Source organism: Perca fluviatilis, chromosome 16 (genome assembly GCF_010015445.1).
Source record: "Perca fluviatilis chromosome 16, GENO_Pfluv_1.0, whole genome shotgun sequence".
NCBI lineage: Eukaryota > Metazoa > Chordata > Actinopteri > Perciformes > Percidae > Perca > Perca fluviatilis.
Window position 1 is genome coordinate 27,131,296 of NC_053127.1, and position 12,008 is coordinate 27,143,303.

At 41.9% G+C, this 12,008-nt stretch overlaps 1 protein-coding gene across 1 annotated transcript in view; it reads left to right on the forward strand.

Annotated features, from left to right (window-relative positions):
- The first annotated feature begins 4,721 nt into the window (after positions 1-4,721).
- Positions 4,722-12,008, forward strand: part of abr (ABR activator of RhoGEF and GTPase) — a 152,417-nt gene continuing 145,130 nt past the window's right edge. The window contains exon 1 of the mRNA XM_039776722.1: positions 4,722-5,538. Coding sequence (XP_039632656.1) covers positions 4,722-5,538 — 817 coding nt within the window. The remainder of the gene's footprint in view (positions 5,539-12,008) is intronic.

Sequence of the window (12,008 nt, forward strand, 5' to 3'; positions counted from 1 at the left end):
TACTGTGCTATTTTATTGTTTGTAGCTGTGTTGTTTGACCCGTCATGCTTGTTTTGTCATGTAGGGTAGCACCTGCAGCCACAAGAGGGCGGCACATACCCACTGATAGAAGTCCTCACCATTAAAATCAAAAGTACTTGATTCGCCCCGTGAGGGAACTTCATTTGTGGTCAGGCACATTCAGAAACAACATACAACGATATATAGTCAATAATCATACCCGAGAATAAGTCAATTTTTCAAAATTGGGGGTGGCAGTAGCTCAGTCTGTAGGGAGGTGGGTCAAGTCCCAATACGGACCAAAGTTTGGTGGTGGACTGGTAGCTGGAAAAGTGCCAGTTCACCTCCTGGGCACTGGCAAGGCACTAAACCTCTCCATTAATACAGATACTGAGCATGTGTGTGTATATCAGGCCTGGGTTTAGTGTGTGTTCTAACAACGGGGTATTGTTTAACAGTCTTATGGATGCTGGCACGAAGGTGGACATGGCTCGTTTGGATCTTAGGGGCAGGAAACAGAATCTCCTCCCTCAAGGTAACAGATGCTACTTGTTGTTGAGGTTATGGGTGATGAGTCTACTTTTCCTGATTTTCCTGTTTGTCAAATATGGTTGTGAGCATAGATGTAATTTACAGTGAGGGTTACAACTCCCCCAATAATCAAAACTGGCCAGTGCAACCCACTCCAAAAACCTTGTATAATTTCCTTTACATAAATGAAGACAGTTGCACCATAATTTATTGCAGAGAAATTCACAAGAATGCAGAAAATAAAGTGTTTGACGGTCAAAATTTCAATTTTGTTTAAAAGTGGAGATCTCAAACCCCCAATGTTGAACCCAAAGTTACACCCTTGATTGTGAGAGTGGTCTACTGTTGTCCAATGATCCTCACCTCACTCAGGGAACCAAACCATGCCAGTACGCTGATGGTGAGGGTGGAGTGAATGAAACAGTTGACTTGTTGACCTGCGGTCGTCGTAGCTTCTGAAGAAAGTACAGGTGGTGTTGACATTTCTTGAAGGTGCGGTCGGTGTCACTTTTAAAGGTCAGCTTGTGATCAGTGATTGAACCAAGGGATTTCTACTCTTCCAGTCTCTCTGTTGTCTGGCAGAGTACATCTCCCCACGGTGCACTCTGCTGCAGCATAGATCCAACTGGAGTAGCCAGTTCCAGACTGTCAGAGCTGGATCTTTGGCTCATTAGTCTGTCACCTGTGCAGTGCACGTCAATACATTGTAGCCAGCATGCTGTCATTCAAGCAATTTACCCTGTACTTTACTTTCCTTGTCCCACAACCACAGACCTCAAATATACTAGGCAAGGCTAGGCAGCTTTACTAGTACAGCACATTTCAGCAACAAGGCAATTCAAAGGGCTTTACATATAACGCATTAACGAGCAGTTAAAAAAACAGTTAAAAATATTAAAACGGCTAAAATAGAATAAGACAGATATAAAATACAAGAATAAAAGTTACAGTGCAGTACAGGAATGAACTATTTTTTTTAAAGAAAGACAGCATCAAAAAGAAAAGACTTCAGCCTTGATTTAAAAGAACAGAGTTGCACACATTCATTTTGTTTAATATATTTCAAGAGAATACCATATTAAAACTCTCCATGGAGCCATTAGGGAGTAGTTTCATTGAATAAAAAGATACATTGAGTATTCATAAGACATTTGATGGCTCAATGTATTTAAATAGATAATTATTTGAAAATTGGAAATCCTGACCAAAGCTTATTCTTATTTTTTTAAATATTCTTTTAGCATTGCTCGGTCTTTTTTTGGCATAGAACATGTGTGACACACAGTTGTGACACTGCATTGTAACACAACACTGTGCAGTACGCTGTTACTGATACTTTGTGTATGTACTGTACACAGCGTGTTGCAGATATCATGTTCAGTGTTTATAGAAGACACATGTTGACAGTGACTCATCCTTTTTCAGAGTATACAGTAAATGCTACAATAACAGCATCGCTGGAAATTTTGGTCATGTATTTCATCCTGTTGTTTTTTGCGTCACACTACTGGTTGCGTCTCAATCCCATTCGACATCACAGGCGCGGGAATGAAGTAGGTCGAGAGGTGTGGCAAAACACTTAAAGATGTGATTATTTTTGGTGTATGAAGGGCTGGATGACGTAACAATCAGCAAAATCATACAGTGTGCTGGAGGTAAAATGGAACGTTTGAGTATATCAATAGGATAATACAAGACCGTTTGTCGTATTGTTGCATTCTTATGTAAGCTACATGTATGTTTGGATCCAAGTTGAGTTGCAAAGCGCTTTGGGAATGAGATGTAAAGAATGCTGTCTGCCAACTCCACTCTTTTTGCATAGTCATGTCATTATCTTTTTACTGAGCATTGTTTCAGCTGAGACAGACACTTCTGCATTCCACAAACTGATTACCTAATAGATTACCAAAAATGTTCATAAAGTTTTTTGCTTGTGGCTTGTGGCTTGTGATTAGTATTTCAGTTTCATGACTCCAGGCTGGTCATGGCCTTTCCCATCTATTCATTACATTAACCCAATCAGGGCTCTGAGGCCCGCAACGAGTGCTGATCAATGATTTCATCTGGCTACTGGAAGCTTTTAGGAGAATGATATTTCCGTTCTGGGCAGGGATCCAAACAGGCACTTGATAATACCAAGTGTCCATCTTTCCCTCAACCCTCCCTTATAGTTCTCTGTCCGTAGCGAAAACTTTGTCCTCTGTTGTATAGCATTACGACTTTATTTTACTGGAAGTATCTTGCTTGGCTGCTTACCAAGTTTGTATCTGGATGCAGCTGCATGTATCCCGCTGAAATGAAGGTGACTGGATTTTATGTTTACTCCTTTGAGTAATCATCACTCATAAAAATCCCTATGATCAAACATTTTCAAGTAAGATATAAAAATGTTTCCATTGCTAAATTACAATTGTTTTTTAATGTAAAGTCAGCTGGGCAACAAATCAAGTAGGTAAAAAAAAAGGTTTAGCAAGAGTCACATTTTTCTGCAGTGATAACATAGAATCAACCAAGAAAAAGCAAGATAATGAGGATGTGTGCATCTACTGTGAGTTATGGCATTTGCCTGTGCCCGATGTGCATGCACAAATGCATGTAGAAACATGTGGGTTTGTGGTGCCAGCAGACGGTTTTCTTTGAGGCCTGATAGCAAGTAGCCTGATAAACAATAACACAATTTCCACTTCCTTTATGTCAAACCACCAGCTGGAGGCAAAAAGACTGGTGTCAGAAAAGCTCTAGCCACAGTGCCATCCTTTTTACAGTACAGTCCTGTCTTACAATAATGCAAGTTGGCTACTCACTACTGGTATCTATGGGAACTGCCTGTTCATGCTGTTAAGACGGTAAGTGAGATAATAAAAGAGACCCCCAAATGGGCCGATGTAAACCCGATACAGTAGGCTCCATAAGCTGGTCTTTCCTGTTCTCTGGATGTCATGATAGTATATACAGTATTATATCAAATATGTCCTGATGGGACAAAGAAATGTCATTGTGCAATGTGTTACCAGTGCAGCTTCAATAGAAATGAATGAGCAGTACGATAGAAACATAGAGAAATCAGGTAAAACCAGCAGATCAGTGGAGACACACACTATCCAATAAGTCTGTTCTAACCTGTTCTTTTTGAATAGCTGAAAATATTCACCTATTTCTGGAGCCAATACTTAGCTTATACGACTTAGGTAACAATCCACCATTTCATCTGAAAATCTTTCTTCGTAAAAATATAAATAGCAGTGACTTCTAAATTCGCACTACACAATGTGAACATTTAACCAGAAGGTAAAGCCTGGTGTTTGCTTGATTGTTATCACAGCGAAGACTAAAGAACTCTGACTAAAGAAATAAAACGGATTTCAATCCATTTAATTTTTTGTGATTTTCACTCATCAACTCCTTCCACTTCACTAGTTCTTGTCGCATTCAAGTGCTGTCGGAATTATTTCTACTGTGACGCATGATAGGGACTATTCTGTGGTTCTCAGGGGATATCTATCTGGACATATAAGCAGTGTGAACATTTGATGATAAAACGTTTTGTGATATTACTATCATAGCGAAATAGTGTGTTTTTACATTCCCTCTAATCCTTTATTGTGTTGTTGTTTTCTATTGCTTTATCTTAACTATTTTAATATGACTTATAATGCTAAATTTGACCTAACATACAACACACTTTGCCACCCTGGTTATCTAGCAGAAAGTAGCCCTAACTCTGTGGTTGATTTCTAAATGTTAAAGCTACAGGACCAATGTTATTGATTTTTTTCAACCAAAGCTGAACACGCCAACTTTTAAACTAGGTGTTGATTTGATTTGTTAGATACAATTTGGCCGAGCAGCACTTGAAGGCAGCACGTCTCAATACAGGAAGTCTCGAAACTTTTCAGCGTAGTAGCAAACTTGTGATCCGCATCCCTCACTCTCAGTGCGCGCACAGACACGTACGTCTGCCGTTTGTATGTGTGGGAGGTTGAACATGGCCAGAAAGCGGTCAAGTTAATATCGACAGACTGTTTTTTTTTTTCCTCAGGAGAGGAAGGTGGAAGGAAATATAAGCGACAGACTGTTTTAAAGACACAGAACAGATAGCTCCAACATTTCTCTCTGACTTTTACGACACTGCGGTTGGCTGAGAGCCCGGTTTTCACCACAGACTGTAAAAATAAGGTTTGAACATCGATATGTGGGAGCAGGAGGAATTTGCAAAACATTGGAGGAATGAATTTCCCGACGAAAAAGTACCCAAAATGGACTTGAACTCTGTAGAGGACATCGAGTCGGAGCTGGAGAAATGTAAAGCCAACCTGAAGAGGCTCCAGAAGGCTCTGGCGGAGGAGAAATTCAAGGTGATCTACCTGCAGACCACCATAGCTCAGAAGAAGAGAAACGACCCGGAAAGGTTTGAAGGAAAAGATGAAAACTTTAACGCTGCCACATTCGCCTTTTCCAAGACGGGGCATATTAGGATTCCACAGCGGAGGGATGATGAGGGCGACGGGCAGAGGGCCAAGGTGTCCGATTCTGGAGGGGTGAGTCTCCATGCGGCAGGTAACATAGCGGGTGTCATGAGCTCCTTCGGGCGGGAACGGAGCAGGTTCAGCGGCAAGACCGGTAAGCCCGTTCCCATCCCTGTCCCGCCACGGAAACCCATCTTTTTGAGAGGGGAAACGGCCCCAGCATGCGTCTTTCAACCGAATGATAACGAGGTGGGCAGCGACCGAGAATACGAGTGTACAGAGCTGAATGAAAATTTCGTCAGGAGTAACTTGTTGGCACCAAAGAGCGTCGGCAGGGACAACCAGAGGACGTCCAACGCCTGCCGGGACACCCGGCTGCCTTTCCGCCACAGCAGGGACTTTGACTCGGGCGACGACGGCAGGCTGTCCCCGTCCTTCCCGAATATTCGCCACACAGCCTCTCGGGGCTCCGGGTGCAGCACCCCTGACAGGAGGAGTGATGGGTACCTGAGCTCCGACCATGACGACGACTCCTCTGCAGGTAATCATTTTAATGTCAACGCTGCACTGCTCTTATTACTGGTGATAAAACGAGAAATAAAAATAAAAACACACAATATTACTTCCTTAACAAATAAAATAAGATGACAAGTAGCCTATTTTTTCTTAAATATGGCTTAGGGCTGCACAATATCTTTTTTTTTTTTTTTTTTTTAATCGTCATCATGGCAGTACAAATCGCGATAAGCTGCGACATATCGCGATAGACCATCAGATTTTTTTTCATGTCAGTTGAAAGCAAGGTGTCACCACCCAAAGTGAGAATAGTGCAGATTTGAGTTGCGCATGGTCAGATTTAAACTGTTTACGGCATAACGTGTCTTACTGAAATTTGTGAAATCTGTAAAATAATAAACTTTTCTCTTTACATACAATAACAGAAGATGGGAATCATTTCTAAAAACGTTTTAGCAATCTATGATTGTTTGGTTGCTAACGTTAGCTCAAAACGCCATTCAAGTGACATAAAGTGTAACAGCCTGTGTCTGATTGCTAATTTGTAGCTAGCAGTCATTTCAAAAACGTTTTAGCTCTCTATTATTGTTAGATTGCTAACGTTGGCTCAAAACGCCATTCAAGTAAGTACCGATGTTGTGTTTGATTGCTAACTTGTAGCTAGCAGTCATTTCAAAAACGTTTTAGCTATTTATGATTGTTTGACTGCTAACGTTAGCTAAAAACGCCATTAGCATCTAGCTAGTAGGCTAGCTACTTGATTGCTAACGTTAGCTCAAAACGCCGTTAGCATCTTGTAGGCTACTTGTCGCAAAGTGACGCATGCGCAACTCACATCTGCACTCGTCGCAAAGTGACGCATGCGCAACTCAAATCTGCACTCTACTCACTTTGGATAGTGACACAAGGGGGTAAGCTTCGCTTCTGAACGCGAACCTCCGATGGCGCCATTTTGTTGCTACAAAGGTATCACCTCTTGTTAGCATTCCACTGACCGCCATTTTTTTTTTACGTCACTTGACTGCGAATAACTTTACATCTGAAGCGTTTAAAGACTCTATTTGTCCATTGTTTAATTCTAAAGAAACACGACAATGTATAAAAGGCTCCATTACCTTGTACCTCACGTTATGGCTCCGTAGCAGACGTTTTTGTAAAAATACGCTAACGATTGTGTCATAACTAAGTGACTTACTGTCGCACAGTAGAGGAATTACCGTATAGTACAGGAGAAGCTCGCAGGCAGTTTGGACTTACATTAGCTGTTTAGGTTTAATTGCTAATGTTAACTAGCATGTTAGTTAGCAATAATTAGCCTGTGCTTATGTTATCTCCTTACATATACCTACGCTCTCCGTCTCTGTAAGATTGGGAATGATTGAGATTTCTCTTGGCACAGCTACCAGAAGACTTCCAACTTTCAGACACGTTGCTCACGTCACATTTACGTTGTCTCTGTCAGTTGGAGGCTGCGCAGTAAAGGAAGAGATCACCGGAAAAGTGCTTCTAATAGCCTTCACTGGTCTCAGTCCAGAGCAACGGGGTCTATTGGTCCATTAATATATATGTCAATGGTTGAAAGTCTATCCTTGATGTTCCACTTCCGGGATTGCTCCGTTGCCACCGGAAAATCCGCCGGATTTCACTCATTTAGGCCGGACATCCGTTGCCTTGGGCTTCCTTTGTGTCGGCATTTTAAACTCCGGTCGATTTATGAGAACTATGGTTAACCTTTTCTCAGATCTCTGCAGGGTAAATCCAGACAGCTAGCTAGACCAGCGGTCCCCAACCTTTTTTGCGCCACGGACCGGTTTCATGTAAGACATATTTTCACATACCGGTCTTCAAGGTGTGGCGGATAAACACGACAAAACAAAATGATAGGACCAGCATGAAAACAAATCTCTATCTAATAAAATGCATGAAAAACACAATTTACCTTAACAATGTATCAGTGGGAGCCCCCCTTTGACTTTGATCACCTCAGTGTGCACAGACTGACCAGCTTCTCAATATTTTAGCCTCATTCACTGTCCTGCGATCCACAGTCGCTTACAGTTGATCAACAATGTTATGTGATTTATTTAATTCTGGCTGTTGTTTTATCCTGCTGTGACTAGCCAGCTCCTCCATTTGGAGCGGACATCATGAAACAATAGAGGCCGAAGTTTGGCTCAGGACCAATGCTCTAAGTGGTGGTGGAGGTATCAGACCTGACTTAATTCAGCTAACGCCTATTTCCACAAAGTCTGCTGCAAAATAACATTTTTCAGATAGGGGCAAAACAGGGAAAACAAATTACCAAAGTACTGATAAAGAAGTTATTTCTTGTGTAAACCTCTGCCCCAGCATCACAGTGTGTGTTTTAATCATGCAGATTAATGGTTTACCTCAGACAGGGCCCAAGTTGCTTTTGGTCTGTAGGCAAACAGAGAATTATAGAATGTATGCTGTTGCATTAGTGTGTACGACATTTTCCTTGTGTGAAGCTTTCGACATTAAGTAGTCTATCTATGAGCTGGACCTTTGGGAACTGGGGTCTGACCTTTGGGAACAGTTTTCTCATGTGTAGCTAGAGCCAAAAATAAAGAGGTCTGTTAGTGGTGTTAGATCAGCCCCGAGGGAGCTGCAGTGTTGTTGAGACCCTTAGATTACAGGCCTACTTAAATCCACAGATTAAAATAATAGACAAGTAAGATGAAAGCATCCACAAGATTGTCTTAACAGCAAGAGTAAGTAAAGCCTTTTTCTAGATAAATAAAAAATAATGATTAACCTTCGGACAGAGCGTGGCTGGTTCTTTCCGCTCTTTCCTGTTTTTGTGCTAAAGGGATATTTCACCGCTGGAAAGATGAATATATCTTTAAATTGGGGTCACTTATGTAGTAGAAATGTGAAATCTTTTTTAGAAATTGGTGCCTTCTAGGCCGAGAAAAAACAGAAAGTGTTTTTGGCTCATGTGGATGAAAGACACCAAATCCCAGAATGCACTTGCTTCGCTTCACTACGAGGCCACCCCCAAGCCACGCCTACCGCTTACAGAGAGGCATTCAACTGAGTCAAGTCTATTGCGTTTTATTGACATTTCAACCATACATGAAACCACGTTTCACCGTGTCTCAAGTGGTGTTACACATTTAAAATATATAAAAACGACATACGACACAGGCTACATTTAGTGCACACCCATTATAGGCTCCGTAAAGTTCAGCTAACGCATTGCATTAGCGCTTGGTGTAAACGCTGAGTATAAACACAGCCGTGAATTCGCGTGGAATGTAGCTAGAATGGTCGGCATTTAACGGTCACAAACTCCATCAGCGGTGAGCAGTTAGTTGGATACAAGCACCCCATTTCTGCACCAGTCCGTGTTAACACAGCCCACCTCCACGAGTTTCATCCGGCGACACAGCAGCATCTCTGTCTGCTCGGAAGGCTAGCAGGCCTGGTAGCTGGATAGTCCGGTACACTGTTGTTCAGCCATGTTTCCAAAAAAACGCAGCAGTCTCTGAACTCGCGTTGGGAGTTTTCGTGGAAGTTGGATGTAGTCCAGTTTGTTGTCTAATGAGCGGACGCTTGCAAGCAGGATGGATGGCACAGGTGGCCGGCTAGCGTTAGCTTTCCACCTAGCTGGAACTCCTGCCCTCGTCCCGCTTTTCCGCACACCGCTTTGGATGCCCCCTTAACCCGGCTAGCGGCATCAGGCGACACCGAGTATTCCGTCTGTAATAAAGTGTCCTGCATATTCTCCGATCTGTACCAATGTATCCCGGTGGTACACATGTGCGGTAGTTTGAATGCACATAATTGTTGTAAAAGTTTTCTGCTGAAAAGACGGAACCTGTGTAGCGAAGCTTCAGGATGGCTGACACTCGGCTCTGCTCGGCTAGCATCGGCCAGTGACAGTCCCACCCCCTATGGCTGGGTTGAAAACATGTGGAACTAGCTGGCTATAGTTCGTAGACTCGGGGCAAAAATGCCTCTGATGACGCTAAATGACGATTTTTGTGTGATCAGAGGCTTTTTTTTCCAGACACACAATACAGAGAAGTCTCATCTCAGGGGGACATGAGGGAGGGAAGCACGGTCATTCGAAAATACTACCGGGTTTCTACTGATACAAAGCTTAATGCTAATCGGTGAAGTATCCCTTAAGCTGCTTACACACCAAGCCAGTCGGACTGATCAGTCTCCCCGAGTTGGTTCAAAAAGTGCCTCGTAACAAACCAAAGAGACGAGATGTAATACGTCTCCATAACAGCAGGCGGCGCTAATCTGTATTGTTGCCCAAAAAATGAAACCGGCAGCTGATTGGACGAACGTGTCACGTGGGTCTGGTTTCTCCAGAAATTCAAAGCCAGACTGTCATGGCGGCTCGCTCGGAACACAATCTCATATACTAAAATGCTTCACCAAAACGTGTTTCTAAAAACCTTTTAAGCGAGAAATAGGCCATGCAGTTGCTGAATCTGTCTTCATTTCAGATCGACAAAGGTCAGTTTAAAAGATTTTCGTCAGATTTTGAGAGACTCTAGTCACGCTCATTCCGCTCCCCATTTCCGGGTTAGCTCTCTACCAATCAGATGGATCATTTGAGTCTGACTGCCGGCACTGCCCGCCCCTCCGATTCAACATGTCAAATCGGCCAAAATGAATGCCGATAGCCCCTCAGACGGACGACAGCACGGAACACACTGAACAGACTTGAGTCACTGACCTCGCCAGACTGTCCGACGGCCGATTAGTGCCTCTATGTGTCCGGGCCTTTAAGGTATATTGGCTCTCATCTAAGTCTGGGCTATTTCTTTAAGGTATGTCAGCTCATCAGGAATAATCAATTCGGAACAAGAATGAAATGCACTCGCTAATGACTTGTTAGTAGTCCTAGTCTTATAAGAGGTAGGGTTGGTGCCCCGGTGCACACAAAATCTATTTCCTTACAGCCCTGGGGAAGGTATCTATGAGTTAAAGTAATAATATTAAGGCTCAGCCGGGAAGCAGGATTCACACAAATGATACTGTGGCATTACTTTGAGACTTCCTCAAGAAAGTGTGGCAATATTGATGGAGATTGTCTGTGTGTCATGAGTCAAGAGTCAGTCAGTGACTAACTTGAACATGAGAATAGATTGAGGAAGGCAGCAGACAAAAGATTTTTGTAAGACATCCTTGAGCCCCAGTCTATTCTTTCCTTTGATAATTTAAGGATTATGGGTGGCTTAGTACTAATTGCTAGCTCATGGTTTCACTTTTTTTGTCTGGTTCTGTTGATGGCATTTAATGATAACGAAAGGGATTTACTGTGTTTAGCTAGTAACTGCTCTGAATTATATCAAAATGATTCTGGTAAATGGCAAGCTTTACTATTTGAATCGAGAGTCCCAAAATATAAAAGTATTAGCGGGACAGGATATGCCTTTCAGGGCCAGTGCTTCCTCTCTGTAACAACTAGACACCAGTGCAATGAATTCTGATGCTAAAGCTGTGTCTTTATGTGAAATTGATTGAGGAAGGCACTCAGCCTCGTTTGATTAGATGTTGAAATAATTTTAACCAGAAGTGGAAAATCGTATATGTCATATTTGAGGGCTGTCCTTTAAACACCTTTTTAAGACACACTTTTGTTGAAATGTCGTACTTTGTCAAGAACATATGAATGTGTAGCAAGGTTATAGTTTAGAATTTTTAATTTGAGTTTAGTTAGTTTTTTTGTGTAGTTTTTTCCCCAGAAAGATTTAGTTTTTATATATTTTTAGTTTTACAGTAGTTTGTCCTATTAAGGCCAGGTATGTCGTCTCAGAACTACATTATGTAGCTACATACGTACAAAAACATGGTTGGAGAATGGGCCTCTTGGTGCTACTTTAGTGTCCGATGTGAAGCTATCGAGGCACAGCGCCATCTCCTGGAATGTCAAGTACAGTCAATTTCTTAGTTCAATGTCGCGGGAATTGACGGAAATCCATGTTGTATCCTTTTTTTTCGGTATTAAGATATTAGGCTATAGCTAAAAAATGAAATTAATTTACGTTCATTTTTATTTGATTATTATTCGTTTTTTTTATTCAGTCAATATTGTTTTAGTTTTACTCTTATTTAGCTTCAGTTTACTAAAACTATTTTTCACTGCTTATTTTCGCTTTAGTTTTCTTTTTAGTTTACTATAATAACCCTGCTGTGTGGGAAATGGCTCTAAAAGATAGTCATTGGACATGACTCAATGTGAGAGCGTCTTGTGGCTCAAGAGCTGGTCTCGTATCTCAAGTACAAAATTGGATGAACCTAGAAAATGAAAAGAAAACCCCTGCGTGAGTTTTGTAATCATGATACGCTGTTTGCCTTTCATTGTAGGGGGTGTATTTTCCCATAAACCTGTGGGTCAGTAAGGATGACCACTTACTGTAAGTCTCTTAATCTATTCCATCTTTGTTGTCCAGCAGGATAATGATGTTTCGCTCTGACCAATGGGATAATCAGTGGAAAGGCCTTATTGTG